This window comes from Trematomus bernacchii, unplaced genomic scaffold (assembly GCF_902827165.1).
Source record: "Trematomus bernacchii unplaced genomic scaffold, fTreBer1.1, whole genome shotgun sequence".
Classification (NCBI taxonomy): domain Eukaryota; kingdom Metazoa; phylum Chordata; class Actinopteri; order Perciformes; family Nototheniidae; genus Trematomus; species Trematomus bernacchii.
This window is the reverse complement of record NW_022987784.1, coordinates 46,220-73,191: the sequence shown is the minus strand read 5'-3', so window position 1 is coordinate 73,191 and position 26,972 is coordinate 46,220. Positions and strand designations below refer to the sequence as shown.

General features: G+C 38.8%; 2 protein-coding genes and 1 long non-coding RNA gene across 3 annotated transcripts; 1 reads left to right on the top strand and 2 right to left on the bottom strand.

Annotated features, from left to right (window-relative positions):
* Positions 1-4,754: 4,754 nt before the first annotated feature.
* On the bottom strand, positions 4,755-20,557 carry LOC117497449 (uncharacterized oxidoreductase YjmC-like). The gene is made up of 11 exons (XM_034149436.1): positions 20,301-20,557; positions 14,211-14,359; positions 13,388-13,576; positions 12,835-12,896; positions 12,668-12,721; positions 12,340-12,438; positions 11,256-11,391; positions 9,345-9,463; positions 7,775-7,870; positions 7,503-7,613; positions 4,755-6,130 (listed from the first exon to the last, which is right to left on the bottom strand). The coding sequence occupies exons 1-11, from the start codon at positions 20,306-20,308 to the stop codon at positions 6,065-6,067; spliced, it is 1,089 nt and encodes a 362-aa protein (XP_034005327.1). The 5' UTR covers positions 20,309-20,557; the 3' UTR covers positions 4,755-6,064.
* On the top strand, positions 20,476-23,922 carry LOC117497452. The gene is made up of 3 exons (XR_004557382.1): positions 20,476-20,550; positions 23,288-23,349; positions 23,849-23,922. It is a non-coding gene; the product is annotated as an uncharacterized LOC117497452 (long non-coding RNA).
* On the bottom strand, positions 23,383-26,530 carry LOC117497451 (interferon-induced transmembrane protein 5-like). The gene is made up of 2 exons (XM_034149437.1): positions 26,234-26,530; positions 23,383-24,063 (listed from the first exon to the last, which is right to left on the bottom strand). Exons 1-2 carry the CDS (start codon positions 26,438-26,440, stop codon positions 23,842-23,844), a joined length of 429 nt encoding a protein of 142 aa, XP_034005328.1. The 5' UTR covers positions 26,441-26,530; the 3' UTR covers positions 23,383-23,841.
* Positions 26,531-26,972: the final 442 nt, after the last annotated feature.

Below are 26,972 nucleotides of genomic sequence, written 5' to 3'. Positions count from 1 at the left end.
CAATACAGCCTTAATTTAAATTATGATGAATTGAATATATTTCAAATAATTATTTTATAAGTTTAATGTAATGTTCTTCTATTTTATTTTTCTGCTTCTTTTTTTTTAACATGCTTTATTTTTTTAAATGTAATTTCCTCTTTAATAATTCATTTTGTGTTATGCACCAAAACACCAAAGAAAATTCAAATGAAGTATGTGAAAACCTACTTTGCAATGAGCCGGATTGTGAATCTGATCAAAATGAAATAAAGTGTGAAGGACAACTTGCGACATGATCACTTTTGGTTCAATAATGAAGTCGTCTACATCCCTCCATATGTTCTGGGAATGACCGCCTGTTGCTCGTTTTTGGAACGGGGTCTCCTCTAAGTTGTCCGACATATTTTCTTTGACTGTACCTGTATCTGTGTCTGTTTTTCTTTTGAATGACTTATCTCAACTGCTACTGGGTACCAGAAAAGACCTCTCTATGCTGGCCTTACGGCTGCCAAGAAATTGGTTGCTATGAGATGGAAACAACCCGACAAGCTCTCAGTGACCTACTAGTTACTAACGTTTCTTGACGTAGTCTACATGGAACTGTCCACTGCACGCGTGATTGGAGTTAAGGAGTCCAATATCGGTTTATGGGTGTCGACAGCTGAACAATTGAAGGAGCGGATCAAGCAATCTTAACTGATATAGTTGTTTGCAGTGATTGGTCCTGAGGTCCTGGGATTGGGGGTGGGAGGGTTTATTTTTATCCTTAGTTTTGTCCTCTTGTCTGATTGTTGTTATTGTTTATTTTTTCTGTATTTTTTGTAATTTGTGTTGTGATTGTACATTGTATTTTTCTAAATGTGTGTGAATAAAAACATTTGATAAAAATAATGAAGTCGTCTTTCCCCCAGTATTCCCTCTTTCTTGTTGTATATGGTTGTTTTATATTTTCAGCTTCTGTACTGGTAGGTATTTGTTTTGAATGTGTGAGAGCATTGAAATATGTAAAATAATAAAGAAAACATATCTAAAACAAACAAATCTCTTGTATGCAATTTGATTTAAAGTGGACCTATCATGCTATATTTGAATAATATAGTGTAGGACCATACCTATATAAGGCATATTTATACTTTTTTTTTTTTCCAAAATACCAAACAGATCATGCATTTTAGCCATGCCTCATTTCGCTCAATTTGAAATATTCTAGCTCTGTTTTTGCAAGGGCAGATTATGTGAGAACAGCACCATCTACAGGCCTGGCATATGTACTACAGCGTCTCCAGGGCTTTCGAACGGCAATGGCCGTGGCTGTCTCCTCCTGATTGGTGGAGTTGGCCCAATAGCCGTAGCGCCACCGTCCTGACGTCAGGACAGTGTTCAAATCTGGATCAGTTTTTATCAGATCCGTTGCAGCCCCTTTTTTAGAGATTTGGGTATGGAGGAAAATAGAGAGGGTTGTGTTTTCTGACACTTGGTGAGTTCCCTGGAACACCGGGGACACATATTCATGTATAAAAGACGTACAAAAGTGCATTTTGCATGATAGGTTAGCTTTAAGTAAAGGACAAAATTGATACGTTTTAAAGGCATCCATATATACAGTTGTTCTGAAACTCCAGTATTCACTATAAATACCATTGTGATTTTAGCTATCATGATCATTTCCAAATCACAGGGAGAAAGGAACAGATGGAGGCAAGTTTGCATTCCCGAGCATTTTGATAGAACAAGACACCAGATGCTTTGCTTTTATTTGTGCGTGTTCGATCGGTCCTTTGGAGGTATGGTAGCCCGGACAGGACAAAGAGCCAAGGCCAAATATCTTGGCTTTGTAGGGACAACAGCTGTGAGGAACAAACCAGGAAGTGGCTCCACTTCATTAAAGACCCAGCAGGAGAGCAGCAGAGCTTTTTTCTAGCTCTCCTCCCACTCTCTCCATCACTCCACTCCTCCCTCCGGTCTGTCAGTTCATACATAATACACGCCTTTCCTGGCTAATGTTGGTTAGCAGCACAACATGTCTGCATCCCACTGCAATGACAAATGTGTTCATATCATCCCATTTTTATGTTGTTGTAAAAACCTTTGTTTCACATTTCAGTAATACAAAAAAATGCCCTTTGTATGATATTTAGGCCTAATAATATCAACTTTGCCTCACAATGACATGTCAAGGACTAAGATATTGTCAAATTGTCTCATAGATAGATAATAGTAAACATACGAGTCCAACACTCTATTGAAATAGAAACAGCAATTATATTAACTCATGATAGAGCAAAGTGAACGGCTCATAAAGGGAATAAAGTATAAAAAATGAAAATATCAAATGTTTTCCTTCAAAACTGTGCATAGGTTGACGATCTAAGAGTATCACATCTTTCCAATTGTTTTACCCTCACAGTTATCTCACCAGCTGTTGTTTGTGTGTGTATTTCTGATTCTTAGCTAAAGAGGTTTGTAACAAGCTTTGTGACTTCTAAGCTCTTCTGATCTGATCCTCCTTCAGTGAGAAAGTGTTCTCCGCTGCTCTCCAGCAGCAGCTACACTAATCTTCCCCACAGCAGATCCCTGCAGCTTGTGTTTGTGAGTAATCTCTCAGTTTAGTTCCAGGTAAATTGAGTTTTTCTCTTCCTCATCTCACACCCTAATGGACACATGAACACAACTGACAAGTCATCCCCGGGCAGCCAAGTCCAAAACCCACACACACACACTTGTTATGTCCTCTAGGCATCACAGGCCCCTCAGTACTAGCCGCTCACTTCATGATTTGCTCGTTCAGTGAGTGATGGACAGATCCCCCCTCAGCACCACAAAAGAAAACACCTGTTAGAATCTGCTTAATCCTAGCCAGCGGCTCTGCACTTGGGGCCCTCGTCTAATCCGCACAGAGGCACCAGGCCAAGGCCGGGACAGATTAGACCCCCAGAAGCCATCTATCCATCCATGCACACACACACCTCCGAGTCTCCGGAGTGTTTGAATCGGCCCCTTAATCCTCGGACTCGGCGCCCTACGCCCAGCACCCCCCCCCCCCCCCCCCCCCCCCCCCCCCCCCCCCCGCCCCCCAACACAGACCTAATCTCCATGCTACCCCTTCACACACCCGTAGACCTCGCCCTGCCCAGCAATCACTTACCCCCCCACACACTCCTCCACCTCCCATCCCCACCCTCGTTATGGCTGAAAGCCTATTGATTTGTTGATTTCTCTTCTTTTGTCTGCTTCCGGCCGAGTGTGAACGGGACATCCAGGGTCCGGGGCCCAGTGCCAGGACTTTTGGCATGGGAGATTAAGGTCCTGATCTGGGCATCTGTCACTGCCCAGTCCCCCTTCTCCCTTGTGGCTCTGGCAGAGGCCTTTTGCTTAATTTCAAACCCAGGCCTGCTGAATCACATAGTTCAAACCAAGGCCAACATACTTTCCTGTTTGCCTCAACCTTTTATCATTTCAAATAATTATACCTTATTTTTACAGAATTGTCTCTTTTATTAATTTATTTTATACTTGTCTTATTTATATTACTGTTTTAGTTGCAAATGTATGTCATTTTATTGTATTATTGTTTATTTTGCACTTTGTCTTGATGCTTAATGTTTGTGTTCAGAATAGGACAGTGGTGAAGTCAAAGTGTCCTTCGACTACAAAGTGAAATCAGTTCTTTGGTCGTGTGTGGCATATAGGAAGAGATTCCTAAGATGCCGCATGTACAAAGATGACACACATGTACGTGTGTGGACATGTACCAACAAAAAAATATATAATTCCTCTGGCCTAGGCTTTCACCAGTACATAAGAAAACATTTATTCAATAACAATCTCGCGAAAAAAAATTAAATACTGACTACCTCAAAGCAAATGTTGCATTTATGTATTAACAACTTTGACAGAATGGGGCATTATGAAATAAAGAGAAGTCTAAAATCTGAATATGATGTTGTATAGGTTATTTAATTCAGTAACGGATGCTCACATATGGTTTGGATCTCTTACTTTACCAATTCCATTAAAATTGTAAAATATTAATATGTAAACTACTTAAATAAAACAAACAATACCAACATCGCAGAACCCATGAAATATGTGTACATATTGTTAAAGTCACCCAGGAGTCACAGTATGTGCAAACCACTGGCTCACAGATACTGTGTCTCCATCTAGTGGTGAGGAAGTAGAAGTATCTAGATTTTCCTCAAGTCAAGGAGGCTTAATGCATTCTGTAGCTTATCTTATAACAAACAAACTTTATGTTTGTGTTATTGCTATTCATATGAGATTGTGCACTACAAAATGAACTTAACATAAAATAACTGATTAACTGCAGACAACACTTGGAAATAAAGGGTCCACTTCAGAACTGCTTTGGAGAATAAAATGCATTTTGATTGGGTCATACAATGATAATAATTGTTTGATAATGATGGCAATAAACACATTTAATTTTTTTTAATGAAGTACAGAATTAGCACAATGGTTTGACTAAAAGTTTACTTTAAATAGCCTAATTGCTTTCTTTGATGCTCCACTCATAAACTCTTGTTGACAGGGAAGTATTCCTTTAACTGTACTTGAGACCATCACAGCAGGAGTTACATCAAATATGTTGAAAGTTTACAGCGCCATCTGGTGGTTGAACGTGCTTATTTTGTAGATTGACATACTGTATTAATTAAAAGCAAAATCATTAAATAAGAGCAAAATATTAATGTGTTATAAAATATAAATATATAATCCAGAACACATGAGGCATTAAAAAAACAAAATGGTTTGGGGTTTGTATGGCTTTTATTGAATAAGGCACATAAGTAAGGCCTTTTTTTTATGACATTGGAGTAAAACAATTTTAACTATAAAAGAAGCCAAACATTCGCATGGTCATTTTTAAATTCTTCTCAGTATAAAAATAACACGTTTAGCTTGATAACTATATAGTTCAACCCTCCTGTTATCCTCAGATTGACTTTACACCCTTTATCCTCTGGGGTCAATTTGACCCCAGGAGTTTAAAACTCAAGACAATGATCATATTCCACATTTTAACCAACATGTATGTCTCTGGTGCTTTAGGTATCTTAGTTGACTACCTAAATAACCATTTAAATAAAACATTACCCCAACCTTCCCCCCCACAGACCCCTTTATACATCCAGAATGTGACTATCGAAAAATATATAAATCACCATAAAATCTCACTGATTGAAATACAATGTTAAATAAGATCTTTTTGATGTTGTTAAAGGACCAATAACTAAAGCAGAGGGTATTCTTTTTTACAATGATACATTTGCATGTAACAGTCACCTCAATATCATCCTACACAATCAACACAAATATGTGTAAAATATTGAAATTTTTACATGTTTTAAACTACTAAAACAGCCTGGGGTCAAATTGACCCCAAGGAACACCGATGCGTACAAAGTGCGTACAGGACATTTAAAAAAGATCTTCATGTTCATTTTATGTTTACCCATTAGTCCTCACTAAATTAGGAAAAATCATGAAATACTAACAAAAAAAATAATGTGAACCATGGACCCCAAGGATAACAGGAGGGTTAAAAAAAAAGTGTACTGCATTTGAACTGCAACAAAGTAAAACAGCTCACCAAAAGGGAACAACCCGAACTGTTGTGACAACAAACCAGCAAGCTCATCTTTCAACACCACCGCTACGACTTTAACTCGTTCACATCCAGCCAACAGCTTTGGACGAAGAATTGACAAAAATACTGATCTCATCTTGACAACATGCTTAAACTAAAATGTAGAATTTAGATGCAGTATTTTGAGACACAAGAAACATAGTAAAGCTATTTCAAAAGGTTCCTTCAGAAGAAAGAAACGTTGATATTTTTGGTCTTATGTCACAAATGTCATGGAAATGGGAAATGTGTTGTGTTACATGTTAAAGAAGAGATTAAAATACCTGGAAAGTGCTGTTATACGGATAAGATATGATTGTCAACACGTGCACAATTTGCATGTACAAAGGTTCATTCCCATGTACCTCAATGTGAACTTTAAGTTGAGCAGAAGCTGAAGGTTTCCCGCGCTGGGACTCCTGACTGGATCCACTAGTTGGAGATGAGATTGTCACATGGCAGCAGCGGGCTGACACCGACTCTCTTGGCACATTCGTTCTGAAAAAATAAAAAAGGCATAAAGAAGTCCAGTTAGTTAAATCTGAAAGCTCTTTGAAGATGTAAATGGACATTTTGCAAACAACTTCTGAGACTCAGACATTAGTAAATTGATTCAATCGCAATTCTGTATTGTTTCAGTTAGCAGCCACTTTTATTTTGTATAACAACTGGAAGAAGGGAAAAAAGTTGGCCTGTTTATATCCTGTCAGTAAAAAACCTGAAGTTGAAACATTTTAACTTGTGTTTTTACGTTGGGGTTACGTGTCAGAAAACGTATTGGAGAGGAAAGGCAAAGGTACGTCTTGTTAAGGAGAGGTTGCCAGATCAGGAAATTATAAGAGCAATGTCTTCCAAAGTCTTTTTTTAATTTTTATTAAAATAGTAACAAATGATATATAACATGTAGGTCACTAGTAAGTAGAGTAACTGTGCATAGATCCAGGCAAGCTGTTTTCCTTCACTTGTAAGTCTTTAAACTAGGTTAAGCTTTCCAGTACTTGGTTGTTCACTTTATCTACATCATACAAACTATAGCTTTAAGAATATATAAGAGGAAGTCTTAATGGGTCACATCTGTTCCTGCATTTTCTAAGTAACGAATGGTGTGAGTAAAAGACAATATTACATAATTAAACCTTTTATTTGTTTTATGTCCTATATATATATTGATGTTGCACTGTTGGAGGAGCCTGTGACTTCAGTTTTTCATTGCCACATCGACACTGTAGCTAATGTACACATGACAATAAAGCTTTGAATCCTTGAAACCCTCTTAATTTGGACTAAAAAACAAACATTTTCAGTCCATATGTTCCAAGAGCTGGAGTGAATGTTTATTATATGTTTCAGATGAATTCTGTATTTAAAGGGGACCTATCATGCAAAATGCACTTTTGTACGTCTTTTATACATGAATATGTGTCCCCGGTGTTCCAGGGAACTCACCAAGTGTCAGAAAACACAACCCTCTCTATTTTCCTCCATACCCAAATCTCTAAAAAAGGGGCTGCAACGGATCTGATAAAAACTGATCCAGATTTGAACACTGTCCTGACGTCAGGACAGTGGCGCTACGGCTATTGGGCCAACTCCACCAATCAGGAGGAGACAGCCACGGCCATTGCCGTTCGAAAGCGCTGGAGACGCTGTAGTACATATGCCAGGCCTGTAGATGGTGCTGTTCTCACATAATCTGCCCTTGCAAAAACAGAGCTAAAAAATGTCAAATTGAGCAAAATGAGGCATGGCTAAAATGCATGATCTGTTTGGTATTTTGAAAAAAAAAAGGTATAAATATGCCTTATATAGGTATGGTCCTACACTATATTATTCAAATATAGCATGATAGGTCCACTTTAACATCTCTTACCATGTAGTTGACAACATTGATGTGGTAGGGGATCCCGCCCATCTCCTCACACTTCTTCATGTTCATCCTCTCTGGATCTCCAGCAGCCAAAACTGGACAGCTCGGGTCAGCCTGAAACAAACAGCAGCAGCAACATGAAGCTCAAAGCAACTGAAGCGCTTTTTTATTTTTTTATTTATCAGACTGAGCCTGCTTGCAATCATTGGACATCATCTACATGTGTTTCCTCCCTATGTACAGTGTTTATCAGCACAGCAGCAGGATCTACTTACAGGCTCCATCTCCCTCTGGATGGACAGGAGGTCTGACATCCTGTCGGCAAACCCGGGAGCAAAGTTCTCTGGGTTGATTGCAACGAAACACTGACCCTAAAACATAACAAAAAAGTGATGAGAACACAGCGAACTGAACCAATACAAACACAGAAAGAAACACAGAAAGAAGCGAGGAGATGTGATACGGCTTACGTCTCAATGTGTCTATCTTTTTAATTTGGGTTAACTTTCAATTCTCCGTAGTATGAGTATGTTTTACTGTATTTTTTGTGTTTTGCTTTCATTTTTTTCTTTTCTTTTTCTAATTGTTTTATTTTAACCTGTTTTAATTTCTTGTCAGCTTTCATTCAAGGGAATTTCATTAGGTAGAGGTTTTATCTTGTTCCGGCTTTATTTGAATATTATTTTGATATTGTTGTTGTGTTTTCTGAAAAGCACTTTGGGCTGCTTTGTGCATGAAAGGTGCTATACAAATAAAATGTATTATTATTATCTTGTAGATAATGGCTTTCAAAATGGTGTTACAAAACATAACACTTTTAAATAAATACACCGTCATGTTTCTTTGCTCTAAAAATATAATTTTACCTTCTTTGTTTCTGAAAAGCTATTCAGCTAAACATCACTGTATTGTAAAGCTTTCTCTCTTGGCAATAATTGAACATATTCATACTTCTGGTAGTTTAGCAACTTTGACTAGAGGAACACAATATATGAACAATATAACCCTAACCCTCATAAAAATAAATAAATACACAACATTTGAAGACTGTGTGCAAGTAAGTTTAAATACATTTTATGTCTGAAGTGGAAAATAATTCCGAATCAGTTATGATATATTTAAGCAATAGCTCACGACAGGCCGTGGTATATGGCCATTATATCACAGTTAAGGGGCGTGGTTCGGCCCGACGCGAAGCATCGGGCCGAACCACCTGCCTGCAGGCAGTTTGCTTTTCAGCCCAACTGTATACTGTTTATCTCAGACGCGGAGGGATACTGACTTGTTGTGAAAAGTAACTTACAATTCTACCAGTGGTATACGCTCAGTATACCACGGCTAAGAACCAATCAGATTGCTTGATTTGACTTGTCCGTTTTATAAAGCTTAATAATTTTCATGTTCTTTAAAACACAACACAAGTCAGAAGATTTTTCTGTTGCCGTCTGGCAGACGTTACCGCAGCATCCTGGCAAGGACAAGAAGATTCGGAGACAGTTTCTTCCCGCGGGCAGTGAGACTGTTAAAAAATTGAACTGTTGAAACAACTTCAAACATTCATCTGCTACTCAGTAATATGTATCTAATACCTAATATATATATATCATTCCAATAACTTGTATATAGACTCGTACTGCACTATTCCACATCATCACTTTATTTTATTTTATAACTATTATTCTTTTTGTATTGCTCTTGCTCTTATTGTTATTATGTTATTATGTTGCATTGTTGGAGAAGCCTGTGACATAAGATTTTCAACTACATAATTACTCTGTAGCTATGTCAGATTGACAATAAAGAACCTTGAACCTTGAGCCTTGAAAATATTACTAACTAACATACCAGGTTGGCAACACGGTCTGTTACTTTCCACGTCCGGACATGATTGCTGTACTGAGCACCGGCCAAAATACCACAGAACACTTCCACCATCATCCCCAGTCCATAGCCTTTGTACCCTCCTGATGAAACAACACAGATACACACTCTTTATTTGTTATCTTACATAGAGAGGTTGAATGCATCAACACTTTGGAACACAATACCAATACAGATAAGAAATAACACCTCCTATCATACATTTAACCACTATCCTAAGAACTGGCTTTTAAGCAATCAAAAATGTGAACACTTTTAACTGTATCATACTATGATAGTATTTAATCTGTTTGCATGTTTGTCTGTTCCTATTTATTGTTGTACTGTTGTTGTCTGTATTTTTTTTTATTATGTTTTTATTTTTCTAGTCTTGTTATGGTTATTTTAACATCTTGCCAAAAGGACAATAGTTGAAAATTAGCCTGCTGGCTAACACTGGCACGTTTACAGCAATGTTGATCAATGTACACTGTCCTTTAAATGAATAAACAAACAAAACAAACAAAAATGCAACAAATGTACTTTATCATATAAAGGGGTGTATCGTGCTGAAAAATGTTTGGTGCATGGACAACGTCTTCCCTGATTCTGTTATTCCTAGATATTTGAACTGATAAGATATAACAGAGGAAACATTTTCCGAGAAAACTGAAAGTACAGGATAGATAAATACACAATTTAAGGTAGGACTTGTGTTTCTTATGAGTGTGTTGTAAATGATTGAAGAATTGTTAAGTGTTCATTTGACTTAATGATGGTTGAAAACAGTATTGATTTTTGTTTCACATCTGTATTAGATTGGTACTCAAATGAGATGAGTTGTTTGTGTAGCTATAGTATATAAATGTGTGTTTGACTGTATATGTGGACCCAACAAATAATGCTGATGTTGGTTCTACAAGGGACCCTAATAAAAAGTAATATAAAAAAAAGTAATTGATCCTGGGATTTTCAAATTGTGTTTTTCAATTAAATGTAAGCACAGATTTCTGTCAGAAAATAGTGAAACATCAAGTTGAATTTGTTATCTGCACATAACTGACTCAATCAGAGTACAACTTTATTAGAAACCGTACAATTCTTGCTGATTGTGACATAAACTGTGTGTGAAAATTAGGAAGGAGGATGGATGACAGGAGGATTATTTCACCATATCTAACCGTAGACAGAACAAAATGAAAAAAGAAGGATGTTTCAGCAGACTTTTTTAGCCGCGTTCACACCGGAGTACTTTTCCCCGTACTTTTCGCGTTTAGTTCCGTTAGTACCCCTTATGTCGCGTTCACACCAAAAAGAGTACTTAGTGCCGGGAACTTTTACCCCCATTTTTAGTGCCTGCTGAGAGATGGTACTTTCCTGGGGGAAAAAAGTGCCCCAGTTCTGATTGGCTGGGCGAATTGCAAACCACGCCCCGTACAACTCTGAAATGTTTTGTAGAGCTGCCATTTTATTATCCTCGCATTAGCATTATTAGCATTAGCATTCGCCCAGCGCACAAACACAGAGAGACTAACTTATGGCAACACAAAATAAAACATGGGAGCGGTGGAGATGAGGAGGTGTCGGCGTTCTGGCGATTTACTCGGAAGGCTTCAGTAGCAGCTGCTGGGAGTCCCAGCAGCTGCTACTGAAGCCAGTCCTCAACTCCTCAACCTCGACTTCGGGTGGCAGTATACACCGTGAAGTTGTTTGCGGCCTGCCAGTAAACCCAAAGCAGAATAAGACGAAGTGACGTCAGCGGCTCATTTGCGTAATCTTCCCTCAGGGAATTTATTCCGGTGTGAACGCGATCTGTACTAAATGCCCTGGGGTAATAAGTGCCGGGGCACTAAGTACGGCAAAGTACTTGGTGTGAACGCGGCTCTTGTGTCTGACCTGTGGCCTCGCTGCCTCCGATGGGCACCAGCCCTCCTCCGCTCAGGACCCTCTTGGGGTCGGTGGTCAGTTTCCCCTGGGCGTCGCAGCCCCAGCCCTCAGGGATGGTGTCCCCCCGCCGCTCATGGAGCTCCACCTGAGCACCAAGAACATTTTGTAAGAAGACTTTAAGTATGTGGCATTTTAAGACCACAGTTACAAAGTACTGTACTTGTCAAGCGCAAATTATATGATAGAAAGTTCAACCAACATTTAATTCAGAGCTCTCTTTTGCCTCTTGTACAAAATCTATTTTCATTTTAGATATCTATTTACAGTAAATATCTCACACATGTGGCATTAGTATATGGCCCGGATCAAACTCCATTGGTCCAGGTAATGTCATATGACCTTGACAAAGTATGCAATCTTTTTCCTTAAAATAACCCTTTTTTTTATTTTAAAAACATTTAGTAAACTGAAGACCCCTGATAAAGATACATCATTTATGGATATGGATTATATTCATTGCACTAAAATAACAGTTAATTCATTATTAACTAAAATAGTGAATGCAATATCTACAGTTAGTTTGTGTAAAACTTAATTTTGGATGCGTTTTGAGTAGATTGTTGTTGTTGATGTTATGTTTAGGACTTTTTCAATGAAATCACAATACTTGGTCTGTCATTTCTTTTCAAACAATCAGACTACCTGATTTTAATAGGACACAGTGTTTTCTTCTCATGGTCACTGCCATTGTTCTGTTAGCTATTGGTGGTTTTTCCTGAGTTCCTTTTTTATTTTTAACCCTGGCTGTTTTTAGCAGAGAGAGAAGGCTTTATGAATGAGGCAGCATGTGTTCAGGTCTTTGCCGTGCTCTTATTGTGTGATGACGTTAAACAATAACATGTAACTTAAGCACTGTATAATAATCCAGAGTTTAAACTGTTTAATTTAGTTTACTTTACATACAGGATTGAAAACCTGAGATATAACTGTAAAAAAACAACAACATCCCATTACCTCAAGAAGGCCTTGCGACCCCACGTGAAGCTTGAAAGTATTCTATTCTATTATATTCTCTGTATAAACCTGATCTTACCTTTCCAAGAGCTACTGCTGATGTGGCCATGTCCAGAACAAAGCTGTCTCCATCTTTAGCCGGAGCGGCCACGCTGATGGGGTTGGTGCCCAAAGTGCACTACAAACATCAGGTTCACAGTATTAGGATCAGACAGAGCAGATGTTTATCAGCGCAGTAATACTTTATCAGTCTTATGGAGGTTAACACAGGGTAAAAGGTACAATGAAATGTATTGTACTAGAAAATGGGTCAGGTCAGCATTTAAAAGCACTGGTTGCAAAGGGCACAAGTCATATACAGATCGAATATGGCATGAAGTACAGTTTATTCAGTACAAAAAACATACATCTTTACCACGTGTGGGAACCACCAGTGGAGACGTGTTGGTGAAGGACATGCCCTGCATTGGCCAGATAAGACATACAATTAAAAACCGTTAAGAAAATCACCTTCATAATAAAGGATATTCAATGTAAATTCAATTCATGAAAGGTAGATAACCCTTTCACTCACAATCATGTTTTCCTTCAGAGCTTGCATTGAGTAATATCCAGCAATACCGTAATGGTTGGAACCTAAAACAGAAAAATGCCATGTAGAAAATATATATTCATTGTTGTTATTTAGAGAGATTTGTCGACCATTTTAGACTGGTAAAATTCTTCTTTGATGAACGGAAAATACATTGTATGTAAATCTATTTCCTGTTTGAACCTTTCCTGTAACAAACTTGGCAGTCAGACACTACAGTGGTTCTGGTTTCTCTTTTCTTGCACAAAATGTGCATGTTATATGAGCCAAACATGTCTAAACTACAAACCTTTTAATAGTTAAGACGATCCTTTACTCATGCCTGGTGTTGAATCAAATACAGACCTACATTTGAAACCTGAGCATGTTGTTGCATTCATTATGAACAGGTCTGAACAGGTTTTTCCAGTGGATACACGTTGGCTCTATCCAGTTTCATAATTATAAATGCAAGTTTCTACAGAACCTGACAAGTCCAGCAGACATAGCAGTTACGTTTTTAAAGAATAACCCTACAGTTACAGCAACAACTCACCGTGTGCCACCACCCAGCCGATGCCAGCTTCTTTGGCTTTCTTAATGGCCAGATTCATGCAGAAGTTTCCCACCACAGGACCCAGCAGGTTCTTCCCATCCACCAGAGCTGTGGCGGCGCTCTCCTTCTCCACCACCGGCTCACCGTCCTTGGCACAGATTCCTGTCTGGATGTCCTTAACGTACATGTCTGTTGAAACATATAGAGACAGTGAGCATAACAAATGTCAATACAGGCACTCACACAAGTAGACCTAAAATTATACAGTACCTTTTTTTAATTTATTCCTGGTATACGTAATACTGTACGTGCACAACATTTAACTAATGTGTAGGAGCCATATGTTAAAATGTATAATTTGATATATTATGTGTGTATATAGAGTGTAATCCTTTGTTATTAGTATTATTATATCATTTATTAAAACCATCCGTCGTAAAATTGACGTCATAGCCGACTGCAGCTGCTGGTAATTAGAAGTGAGAAGGAGAAAAGAATCACGGAGCAATATAGTTTTTTGACCTTTGAAAATATGTGTTTGTATTGATACCTATTGTTTAAGTAAAGAGTCAACCAAACTTTCCTGAGACGTATTTTTGTTGGAGTCAAGCTTATTGCTCCTTGTGGATATATGGATGTTTGGATTAGATGGAACTACATAATGCAATAATATTGGGTATTTAAAAGACAAATTACTAGAGTGACTTCAATTTAGAAAACTGCTATTGACCACCATTTTTTCCTTTAACACTAAAATTGTGCTGCCACCTTCAAAACAAGCAAACATGCAGATAGAGCAATAGATTTCTGGCACCCCACTGACCCATCCGGTTGAGTCCGTGGCTGTAGTGGCCCCTGTGGTCCCCCTCCACCAGCACCTCGGCCAGGCTGCGGGCGTGATGCTGCTTGGTGCCCACGCCCGTCATACACCTCTCGATGAAGCCTTGCACCTCCACCTTGCTGATCAGACATCTGCAAAGTGAACATTTCATTATCAGATGATTAGATCCTTGTTTGCTAATTTTAAACTATCACTCAGGTGGTGATGTCGTCAGTGTGCATGGTAAAACAGCAAATATGATAAATGTTGGATTTTGGAGTGTTAAAGAACTTTTGACAATAGTGCTTTGAAAATATTTTGAACAATAACTCAAAGCTAATGTCACTTTCAACTATACAATTAGAGGTTTAGGATTGTAAATACATGTTATTTGCGTTTCAATGTACGACTGCAGTGAAAATTGTGTTTAAGTTGGTTAATAAGTATGACAATAGGCTGTCTGCTCACTTTTTCATCTGATAGTGAATGGGAAATCTAATTTTACTGCACATAGAGCACGTAGGCTGATGTTTGTTCTGTGACTGAAACCAGATGAACAGAGAAAGAACAGCACAGTCTGTCTTTTGGCCTGAAAAGCAAACTGAAATCCAAACCTTTCGCAACACTAAAAGTCCTGTAGGGATGAACCCTTTAATGCCCCACATTTTGACAGAATGTTCCACTGTATGCTAATTCAAAGTTTGAAGTCCACATCTGCAATAGTGATGACACACCCTGTGACAATATAGAATGTAAATGAACGTGTAGGTCAGTAAAGCTCTTCCAGTATATCATTAAATTGTGTCTGCAAATCGAATACAGCTGAACAAATCTGATCCTAGAACCACTGTTTGCAAACTTTCTGTTGACTTTGCGAACAGGCAGGACGTTTTGTACCACATGATGTTTTGGAAAAACTGTCGTCCCTCCCCACAGAGTGTTACACTATAAGCACTGGAGACACTGTCTCTGTTGTTGTCACAGTTTATGTCATGTGACTTGCAGGAAACTGCAACGATTCCACAGAATGATTAACGATGTAAAATATGTATTAAATATCATAGCGTGGGGACTGGCTAAAAGAGGGTTATAACTAAAGTGGTCAGCCAAAACAAAACTATCAGTGTTATGCCTTGACTTCTAATATCTGACTTTTTAAAGCAGACAAGAGTTCCTTTGTTACTTCCTTATTTCATAAGAATTTGTTGGTGTATGATTTGAGCTGTCACATGATTTCCAAATGAATAACACAAGGTCCCTCCTTCAGCACCATATAAAAAGAGTTATAGCACGACTTTAGCAAAGTGAAGATCGTTGAATATAAGGAAAGTTCTGAAGAATATAAAAACATGCGCTCAGATATTTGAACACTGTATGCTTCTCCAAAAAACACAACTTTTGAGAACGGATTACAATAATAATTCAAAAGTTTACCTAAAAGATTGTCACAGGGTAATAATAAGTGCCGTGACTCACTATGATGAAACATGTTTGCATGAATAATCAGAACCAGATTAATTATATTATCATGCTTTCATTAACATTGTGAGAACTCATCGTTAATGTTTTTTAGACTGTAATACTTATAACACTAATAATAATAACTAATAACACATTACGTTCTACTTCCTGTCTTCCTTCTCTATTGTCCTTCTCATTCTCTACTCCTCCCTTGTTTCCTTCATTGTACTTTGGGGTATTTGGTGGTTAGAGAGTGGAAAGTTAAGGAATGCACCATCAGTGGGTCCAGATGTAAAATGTGGAGGAGTCTCACTTCCTCTCCAAATAACTGTGTTTTTCAAAAGGGCTGTTAAAGAAAATAACTGATGCAAGTCAGCTCTTTCGCTCCCCAGAGACAGTTGTGTTAGGGTTAAAATGATTAATCTCCTTTCCACTTCCAACTTAAACAGAATCCATTGCCAAAACTGCAGCATGAGATCCACTTTCTGTTTCCTCACTCTAGAGTTCATGTCTACAGTCTTAATGCATTGAGAAACCAGCTTAAATCAAGTTGTGACACAAACATGTGGTTTTTGTTTATGTGTGTGTAGACCCACACTTCACAGCCCCCCCAACACAATCCATCCCACCACTAACTGCAACAACATATCACAACTGTATGTCTATTTCCTTTTAAATCATCAAAACAACACACTGATTTCTAGCATTTTGCTGCCCTCAAAGCATGGAAAATGCTGCGAGTAAATCTCGTCTCTTTCATATTAAAATATCTTAACTTAACACCAGCTACCAAACAATACTTTTGATCTTTACCCTAGTATGTTTTAAGATAAGATAAGATAAGATGGTACTTTATTGATCCCAATTTGGGAAATGTTTGTGTTGCAGCAGCATAAAAAGACATGGCATTGTACAATAAAAATTCAAAGACTAAAAATAAACAAGAAAGAAGAAAATATACATGTTGAATTTAACCAGAGGCCTGTACTACGAAGCTGGATTTTCGCTTAGCCGGCTAACTTCAGGGAAATCTCGGGCTTTCCGGTCCTACGACGCTGGTTCTCTTTTTAGCAGGCTAGATTTCCATGGTAACTTATGCTGAGCGGCAAACCTGCTCCGGAGCAGGTTAGGTGGCAGGCTAAGAGATCAACTCAGTGAAAGCACTGCCTGCTGACCAATCAGAGCTCCGTGTGCGGAGTTTAAAGCGATCAAGTCATATTACAGGATAGAGGAAATACAGAAAAATTGCCGTTGCAGGAAAGACGGCCGGCCAAAATCAACTGACTGTGTGAACGTGAAAATTAATACAATATCCCCTCCCATCTTCAGAGCAATCTGACTATTATAATATTAGCGTTAAGAAAGCTTACTTAAATATCTGCCATGACATAAGTAACCGGATCAGAGTAACATTAAGTACAGTCCGCGGCACTGTGAGTGCAGACGTCGATGTGTCCCATTATCATTCATATCACACATCATATCACATCATAATGTATCATATATTTCCTTATCTGAGTCAGCTTCTTGAGCCGTATCTGGCCGTGCAACACTCACAGTGTCACATACTGTATGCAGAAGTATTATTTTAAGCAACACATTAAGTTGACGAAACACTCGAGTCAAATTCTCCTAATTAAAGTCAGATCCACTCGTGTCTTGGACGGGGCAGTGATTTCATAAACCTGTTAATGTACGCATTCAAACACTTTTTCTTTTACCAGCTGTATTCACCTTGCAGGTGCAGCTATGTGGCTTTTATCCTGGATAAAGTGTTTAAGTCATGGATGTTTAAAGTTTAACTTCTTCATATTTGACTAATATTAAAGTTCACTTTTCATTCAGGAAGTATGACGCTGCGCTGTCAGTACGCTTGTCCGTGTTTGAGATTGGTCAAATGCTCCAAATACCACCCCTTTCATGTGAACGCGCACCTAACTAGATAGGACACGGCTGGCTTGAGCGATCCACTTGATAACCAGCGTCGTAGTACAGTTTAGCCAGAGCGCGTATGTTTTGGATTGGGCCAACCGGCTAACTCAAACATATCCAGGTTAGGTTGAACCAGCTTCGTAGTACAGGCCTCAGGTATTATATATATATATATATATATATATATATATATATATATATATATATATATATATATATATATATATATATACACATATGACGGATGGAATATTAGTATTAAATATGAAATATTGAACAGATTATATAAATGTAAAATGTTCAATGTGGTTTTATTCCAAGAAGCTGATCTCTCTCCTTATGAGGACACACTTAAACCATAACCGGGTTGTGCCTGGCAGGCATACAAGTAGAAGTATAAACATCGGCAGGGAGGCTGGACTTGGGTTGGAGATAGGGGGATAAAACACACAGCTGCACTAACCAAATCCATATGCATGGAGGGGGCCAAGGTGGAAACTTATGTAATGTATTATGCAAGAAAGAGGTAAAAACTTAACGTACAATGGTTGCATAATGGAAGCATGACACCTTCCAGTCCAAAGAAAGAGTCACCAGGGACACAAGGTCACATTGAGGCCCCATAGTATTTGTATAGGTGCTACAGTATGGACAGTAAATGGAATTCCACAATCTATATAGCATTTGAACTATAGTTTTTTAATTTTTTGTTTATTTAATCGTTTATTTAGCAGGGACAATGCACAGTAATGAACACTTAAAACATTAAAATGTGTCAAGCGTAACATTACATTTGACAAACATAGCAAAAACAAAATACATGAAATGCAAAAAGTGCAAAAGAGCAAGAGCAGCATACACAAGTATTTATGACATGGTAATACAATATAGCAGCAACGACATATAAAGTGCAAGAGAAGATACAAGAGATGCAAAAAGTGCAAGAGGAGATACCCCTGTGTTAAAGTGCATTTAGCGGTGATTACACGTCTGTTTGTTTCTCAACCATTCTTTGAGTTGACCTTTGAAGCTATCGAGAGTGGGACAATCCCGTATCTCAGTTGGGAGGCTATTCCAGAATGAGCTGCCCTTGATTGAAAGTACATTTTGTCCAAAAGTGGTCCGTCTACGGTGGACTTCAGTCTCCTCTGGTTTCTGACCTAGTGCAGCATCCAGTGTCTTTTTTGTGGATGAATTCCCCTAAGGCATTAAGTTGCCATTGTCCATAGCATTCCTGTTTATATAAATGAGGTACACTAGAACATAATTCACATTGAAAGAAAGACATCCACACATAATCTGTCTTTGATTACATTTCTTTTGGAGCATTTATGAAGGGTAAAAGAACAGGGAGGCGTTTTCTTTGCAGGGTCATGTTACAATGGGAGATGTGTGTCAAAGAAGGTCAATACACTACAGGACAAACATCCATGGAAACAGATCCATGTAATAGCTGTTGGTTTTGATGCATTCAAGAACTGCTCCAAAGTATTTGTCCCTAAGATAGAGCATCATAAATCACAAGAAGAAGGAACTTAAAAACATTTTTAATGGATGTGGGGGAGGGTTACATATGTGCTTTTCTGCCAAGCTTTCTGAAATAAATAAGACAGATCTACAAGAGAAAGCACACACACTAGGAGAATGCTGCAGCTGTTCTTTTGTTTTGATATATTTTAGAGTAAATGTTTAAGTCACTTTAGAAAGCAGTATTGTATTGATACTGAGCAGAGTATCCTGCTGAGGTAGAGAGTTTTTTAAAACTGAGGGATGAAATGTGATGTGGTAGAAGGAGTCCGTTAGAAGAAAGCCTCTGTCATCTATCTGCTCAGGTAAAGCCTTAAATTGAAAAGTGCACATACATACATAATACATAATAAAAAGCACATCAATAAAACCACATAAGTGGCTTGAATTGGTTTCATTAGGTCTTTGAAAGTCGGCCAAATATATAATGCATACAGAGTGGAAGCAATACAAATGTGTTTTGCAGGAAGCATGCTTTTCTGTTGTGCAAGAAGCCAGTGTTAATGGGCAGGTAGTGCCTCAAATGCACATTATTTCCGGACAGTTTAAAATGTTCCATGTTGCTTTGCTAACCTCTTTTTAGCAACCCTTTGCAACAGTTATTGCTGTCAAACAGCCCAGCCCACGTGAATTGTCAACGGGGGGTGCTAGTGCATTGTCAAGGGGGGGGGTGCTATTGAACTGTCAACGGGGGGAGAGCCTCGCTGCGGGGAAACGGTGGACCTCTGTCGCGCAACTTCAATGATGCCGTTTAAAAACATAACAAATTAAGGGCGGTGCCGGGGCCGTATCAGCGAACCGAGCAGCGGCCGTTCTGTGATTCTCCAGATTCTACAGCCCCTGGAAGCAGTAGTGGTGGTGGTGGTTAGAAATACTTAATTGAGAGTGCATTCACTAACATTCTCAAGTGAAAGCCCAGCAGGAAGCTACATGCACTTTAAACTAAATGCATGCCTTCTCTTATGCAAAAAGAAGTGAGTGTAAAAGTTGTGCAAGAACGCTGCCTCACAATTGCAAACGTCCTTACTTTACTTTTCTTGAACACTTGAACTTGCACTTCTGAGTCTTATCACTCCGACCTTCAGGAGCAGTGTTTCCTGTGAGTAAACCGTTATGCCTCGCAATGCAAATTACCTCTGTTGTCCTTGGTGTACTTCAACTGGAGACCCTTACCTGCTCATGTTTACTTTCGGTTGGTTCTCCTTCAGGTTGAGGGTGTGTTGCTTTTGGCTCTGGTGGTGCTGAGCTGCTGGTGTCGCTGGTACAGGAGCCTCAACTTGCTCTTAAAGTCCCGCAGTGTCAGCAAAAGCGAAGCGTCAAATCCTCCAGGTATCCTGAGTATATTGCTCTATGGGCGTGTTGGAGGAGAGGCTTTTTGGGGGAGTTTCTCGGCGCGCCAACGCAGTCGCAGCCTTGTTCTGAGGTAATGTCATAAAATACCACGCAATATTTAGCCAACACAAGGAAGTCTACTGTATTGAGAGGCTAGGCTACTCCCATTTCCTTGTAAAATAACTGATGTATTGTGAAATATATAATTTATTGACTTTGTTGCTTTCCAACACTGTTGAGGACTACGTCTCTCATTCTCTTTCATTTATGACCGACCTGAAAAAATGTCTTTCCCACAGGCAGTGTTACATCAACAGTACAGGATGTTTATATAACCTAAAGTACTGTATAGTCAACAGAGAGGACTTACTTTTGCTTTCAAAATCTGAAGAATAAAAAAACTATATTCCCTGATTCTGAACAGCCGACAACATGCATAACTGCCTTAATAATCATGATTCTTATAACTTTTTACTGTATATATTTGTATTGTACATTATCCTTACTAGAATACAAGTCTTTAAAATGTTATGCTGGTACAAAACGACAACTGCTGCACCCTAATGTATTTTAAGACATTTGACACATATTGGCATCTTTCTTTTAAATTCAACAGGCCACAAGGTGTCAGACACTCACTGGATTGGAAGTGTGGAAATAGTTAGATTGACACAGCACGTAACTTTTGCCATGCAGAGATTATCTCCACAGGGCAGGCACACATATCACAGATTGCACCCAAAGCCTTGGCAGTAAACCGACTCAAGTGTATCAAAAAGGGACAAAACTGAAGACATTGTAGCAAAACAGGTTTAAATTCATTAAGATTCAGATACAAAAGTTTAGTGTTAAAAGTAAAGAAATTAATTTTCAAGAGTAACTACGTTTTTATTTTATTTCATTCAATAATACATTATTGCACGAATCCATGAACATATATATCAGTACCATAAACATTGAGCTTGGTTTAACCAAACGTGAACTAACTGCCTAATTAATTTGATAACACTCTTTGATTAAAAGTTCAGCATAACATGAGTGTTTGTTGAACATAACTTTTGCAATGACAAGAAGAGTGTGTGTCCTCCTCCTGCTCCCCCAGGCCTCCTCTGTAATGAACATCTCCCAAAAACAGGGAAGTTAGCGCCCCCTCCCTCTGCAGTGCAGCTCCTAGCCTGTAATTCCCCTCAGCTCTGACATCTGTAAGCATTTCTCTCAGACCACAGGAGGAAAATAGAAAGTTGGAAGCTACAGGCTGTGATTTGGGTGCGTATAAATAAAGTTGTGAGCGAAGGAGAGGCTGCTAATATGATGGGAGTGCAGTGGGTGGGAGGTCTGGAGCGGCAGGACACCCAAATCATCAAAGACAAGGGACGAGGAGCAGGAGGACAAGTGGAGCCTCTGAGGGTTTTCTGTATAGGACATTTAGATTTAGTCTCTATAATGTTGGTGGCTATTTTGTACATAATGTGCTAGTAAACTTGATTAAGACTTTTATCACATCTTCCTTGATTTGCAACCTTCCTTTGCTGTCTTTAATGTTCACATACATGAGATGTAGCTAATGATAGCTGTGTCCGTCAAATTGACTTTTGCTTGCAGTTGAAATTATTTCTAAAAAGCCTTAGTGTCGGCACACAAACATGTTGGGTTCCTGTTTTAAACCTATACGTATATTTTCTGAATCTACTTGTGTCACTCCTTAATTTAACTTAACACAAGTAGTTCTGTCTAATGCATCCTTACATCAAACTTAATATTTTGTCTTATTATTTTAAGCATACTACTCTGGGATTTAGCATGCCATATATTTGGAAACATGAAATGTGGGCTTTTTAAAAAAGCACTTGCAGTTTCACTATCTGTGATGACAGGCATTATAAGTTGGACCAAGAAGGGTTAAAATGGTTAGCAGAACTTAAAACATATCCATACATTGGCTCAGGCTATGAGGAGTTTCCTGTGGCACTACCCAGGTTGCAAAAGGCTAATATTTAATGAAAGTATTTTCCAAAATCTTCCACCATTTCATCTGCAATAATCCTCAGACTGTGCACAGATTTAGTTGTAATGATCCTGTCCAGCTGCAGGTCTGCACACGGCTCTGTAGTGGTCTGCCTGGGCGGCTCTGCCCTACAACCAAGGGCACACTTACCTAAAAAGATATATGTTCTGTAGTTGGTACAGCAGCAGGCTCACAGCTGGGATGAAAGGAACCGTGTTGCCTCAGACCCGCCCCAGAATCAAAGCTACGAAGCCCCAAATTATTTCTTGGAATGGGTGTAGGTGCAGGCTGCAGCAGAGAAGCAAGAGCCACAGAGAACAGCTCAACATCCCTGATTTCATTTGCTTAAAGGGGATCTGAAAAATGCAGATTTTTAAACCTCATGAAAAAGAGAAATAGAATTTTGTTTTAAATACAATACTGAGTTTACAGTATCTGTTTTATTTACTGAAGATATCAGCAAAAACATGATGTAAGGTTAAAATACTTAACACAACAAAATAAAAATATATGAATAATGTCCAAAAACATGGATTTTGTAACAGTAATGAAATGCAAAAAAAAGCTGAAAAATAAGGATAATAATGACTATCATTGGGAGGTGAATGTTGATTGTCCTTTGTCAAGTGCCTTTTCTTCCTTAAGACACTCAGCCTTTAGCTCCACAGTCTTCTGCTCTCTCTCTACTCTTTCCCGGACAAGATATAATTTAAGCAGTCATCAAATTTCCTTTCAACATAAATACAATAAATAACACCGGAAATGACCCTTATTGCTCAATCCCTCTCTCAACTCTGTTTGTTCCCTTCTTTCTCCATTACAGGTTGTTCAGTCTTTGATCAACTTTTCTAATTTCTACTGACCGTGTCTGGGAGATTGGCTCGTGTAAGCTAAAATAACTTTAATACTGTTACTACAATTAGGGATGCACCAATACAGCACTCACAATACATATTCTAATAAGTATCAAATCAATGTGCTGCTGACTTAAACTAGTATTGGTCATTTTAAGTCACTGGTTCAAAAGTGTTATGTTTTATCCATTGTTTTATGTGAATCTCATACTGGTGGAATGGCCAGAATTTGTAATACCAGCATTTGTACTTGTGCATCTCAAAGAGAAAATCCTTGTGATACTTTCTTTTTCGCTGGTTAAAAATACTTAAGTGTGGGATTGATCTTAGCCAGCTCAAGTTTTCTTTAAGACTTCCTTTATAACTTGGCTCAGATAGTCAACAAATATTTGGAGCTATTATGTCAGCCATCATCTGCTGAAACTAATCAAATACCCTCTTCCGGTGAGTGTGAATGTGTTGACTTTACGACTGATCCGTGTTTGTATTTTGTATTCTTTATTTTCCCTCCCTTTGCCTCCATCTACCAGCTGAACAGTTTCATGAAGTGTTGGAAGCCGTCCTCTCCGAAGAAGTCGAAGGAGCCCTGGGAGGTGCTCAGGTGGATCAGCAGGAGCACGAGCAGCACCACGGCCAGCAGAGGGATCAGCATGTTCCAGCCGGCTGCCAGGATGTTGTACCACTTGGCCTTGTCCGAGCACTCCTGGGCCATCTGCAGGTTGCCCTGAGTCTTCTGGTCCCTGGCCTGCACACACAAAAACACACACACTCACATTATTACATGCAACCACTGGAGTGAGAATAAGAATTAAAGGTCCCCATTATACGGTTTTTCATCAATATATTATAGGTCTCAGATATATACAAAACATGTCTCTGAAGTGTTTGGCTCGAAATACCAAACAGATCATTGCAGCATCCCATAATCCCCTCATAATTCCCCTCCTGTTTCAGAGCTGTTTCAAAAGTGCTGATTCTCTGTCTGTTACTTTAGATGAAAATAAGGAGCCACTCCCCACGCCCCTCTGAGAGATATTTGGTTACAAAGAACACAATGGTGCTCTAGGAGGAAAGTCAGGTGATAAGGTGTGTGTGTTACCTTGGTTGCTGATTGGCTAATGGTTACACAAGCCACAAAATCGTTATGACATCATAAAGTGGCCAAAATCAGCTCATTTTCAGACAGGTTTTTAAATAAATGGACAACAAGTGAGCAAATCTTGTTTTCAGAATCTCTTTATACAGAGGAGACACATGTTTATGTATAAAATACATGAAAAAGTGTTTTTTGCATAATAGGTGACCTTTAAGTTTATTGCAATTTTGCTTCTGGGCATACATGAGCATAGTAAGATCAATTACAATATTAAATAAGAGCCAATATAGAAATATTATTAAAGACAACATTGTAAAAACTCCCATAAATGTGTGAGAAAAATAAAATAAAATTCAATAAAAATATGATAAATAACGGTGAAAGAATATGGACAGTCTATCTGAATTTAGTAGAAGAACTATATCACAAAAACAAAAAAAATGACTATGTTTCATAATAGTCATAAAGACCCTTAAAGACCTAAACTATTTGACTCTCAAATGATTTTAAAACACAATTTATGTACATACATAACAACAGTTTTACGTTGGCATCGACACCCGTCTATTCTGTAAATAGTAAAAGGAGGTCAAACAAAGGCATGTTATAATGTTCAGTTGTGTCTTTGCTTACAACCATTTCATTGCAGCTTGTCCCATAATTCCTAGTTTTCCTGCACTGAGCGCAGATCAAGGTTGAGGGAGGGTGGAGTGATATTAAATCCTTGAGCTGCTCCTACGGTAAAGTGCATCCGTATATTTTAGAACGGATCAGGCGGAGTCCTTCCCTAGCACTCTCTAATTTCCCATGAGTACTTGCCCATTAGGAAGATGCCAATTACACCATTTTTAACTCCCCAGCCGAGCAGCCAGGCACCGTCTTTAATTTGAGCGCTGAGCCAAAGCTAGGCCTGTGATTCAGAGCTGCGCCCTATGCACACAGATGAAAGATTAAAATAAAGACTTCAATAAAGGGTATACACGCCCTTTGGTGGTCAGTTTTTCAGTAAACGTTTTAAAAAGGTAGTCACAGTTTGTTAAAATTCGGAATCTTCTTTTTGGTGAGCAAAGCTTTAGTTTTGATTTACTTTATTGTGTCTCCAAAGCTCCATTCCTGCGGTGAGGGCACACAAACTGTATACAGTCTGCGCCATTGGACCAGGGACAAAAGCAAGTCTCTACAATTTGAACATGTTGCTTTTTACATTTTACAAAAATGATTTTCTTTTTTAACGAGAGCTGGCTGTGTTTAATTTCCCAATGTAGCATTTGCCTATACTGCCCATTATTTTATAGATTTTCTTGCCAACTCGACCCAGCTTTTGTCTATTTCAGAAAAAGAAGGCTTAGTTCTCGTAGATCCTTCCCACTATAAGCAGATAAGGTTGCACCAAATTGTCAATATATTGCATAATGTTAACTTGTTTTTCTAAATCTGTTTTTTGGTCAATTCTAGCATTCTTTGCTGTACCAGTTTATATGGCATTTTTATTTACCAGATTTCCCAAAGTTTATCAGTCAATAAGAATCAATGAATGAGAAAGGCTCATAAGTATATTTCAAAAGACTTTTTAAAAGGTTATTATAACAGTGTCAGATACACGACAGTGAACATTGGCTTGTGTTGTTGGACAGTAAAACACATACGTTAAAAGTATCGTTCAGTCATTGTTTTGACATCTTATTTTCAACATTAAACGTGCAGCCTTATCAGATCTTCTTCCTTTTGACACCTGATTGAATTACTGAGATGTTGCATGATTCATGGAAGTGGTCCAAACTGAAACATGCCTGTAAAGTGTTGCACAAAAGTGTCTCACCTTGATGGAGTAGATGAGAGCCATGAATCCCAGGCAACAGAAGTTAACGTACAAGGTGTTGCACAGCGACCAGACTAGATAGTCCTTGGGAGGACACTTGCCAGCGTTGCCCATGTTCACCACGGTGGAAGCAGCTGGCTTTCGGGCAGATTTACTGTTGGTCAGCGGGGTGCAGTCCGAGGGGAAGTTGTACGAATGGTTGTCCATGGTTGCCGTTTAGATAGAAGATCCCCTGCTGTGTGTGGATAGGTAAAACTGGCAAGCTTTTCAGGAGTTGGTGCACGGTACCTCTTTGGAAAAGTAGTGCCCCCCCTGTATGAGAGGCTTATAAAGGCCCATGAAGAGGGAGGTGACCGTGAGAGAACGCAAGGGCAGGGTCCTTTAATACACAGCAGGTCTGTCATTATGTGGTCTGAGAGAGACTGAAATAGAGGGACAGAAAGCTGCATGAAGGAGAGGACAGAGAAAGAGACTGCGAATAGAAGGGAGCAGTGCGCAGTCTCTTCCAGTAAAGTGTCCATCACCTCGGCTGTCTTTAAAGGTCTGGTTGGTCAGGTGGTTGAGTAAATTGTAGGTAGGGAGGGAGGCCTTCAGGGACCAGTCTGTAATGTGGTCTCTAATGGAACTGAGTGGGTGCAAAAAGGTCATATTTGATAACACATTTCTAAAATATTTGACAATTCCACAAGGTTTTGAGGTTATAAGACCTAAAATAAGGAAATCGTCCAGCTTAAAAACA

Excerpts from the sequence above, each read along its gene's own strand:
- LOC117497449 (XM_034149436.1), bottom strand. Across the intron at positions 12,722-12,834 it reads CTCTGAAGGAAAACATGATT|GGCATGTCCTTCACCAACAC; the intron begins GTGAGTGAAAGG and ends TGGCCAATGCAG. Across the intron at positions 6,131-7,502 it reads TCAATGTTGTCAACTACATG|AACGAATGTGCCAAGAGAGT; the intron begins GTAAGAGATGTT and ends TTATTTTTTCAG.
- LOC117497451 (XM_034149437.1), bottom strand. The coding sequence starts at position 26,440 with ATGGACAACCATTCGTACAACTTCCCCTCGGACTGCACCCCGCTGACC. Across the intron at positions 24,064-26,233 it reads CTCTCATCTACTCCATCAAG|GCCAGGGACCAGAAGACTCA; the intron begins GTGAGACACTTT and ends TTGTGTGTGCAG.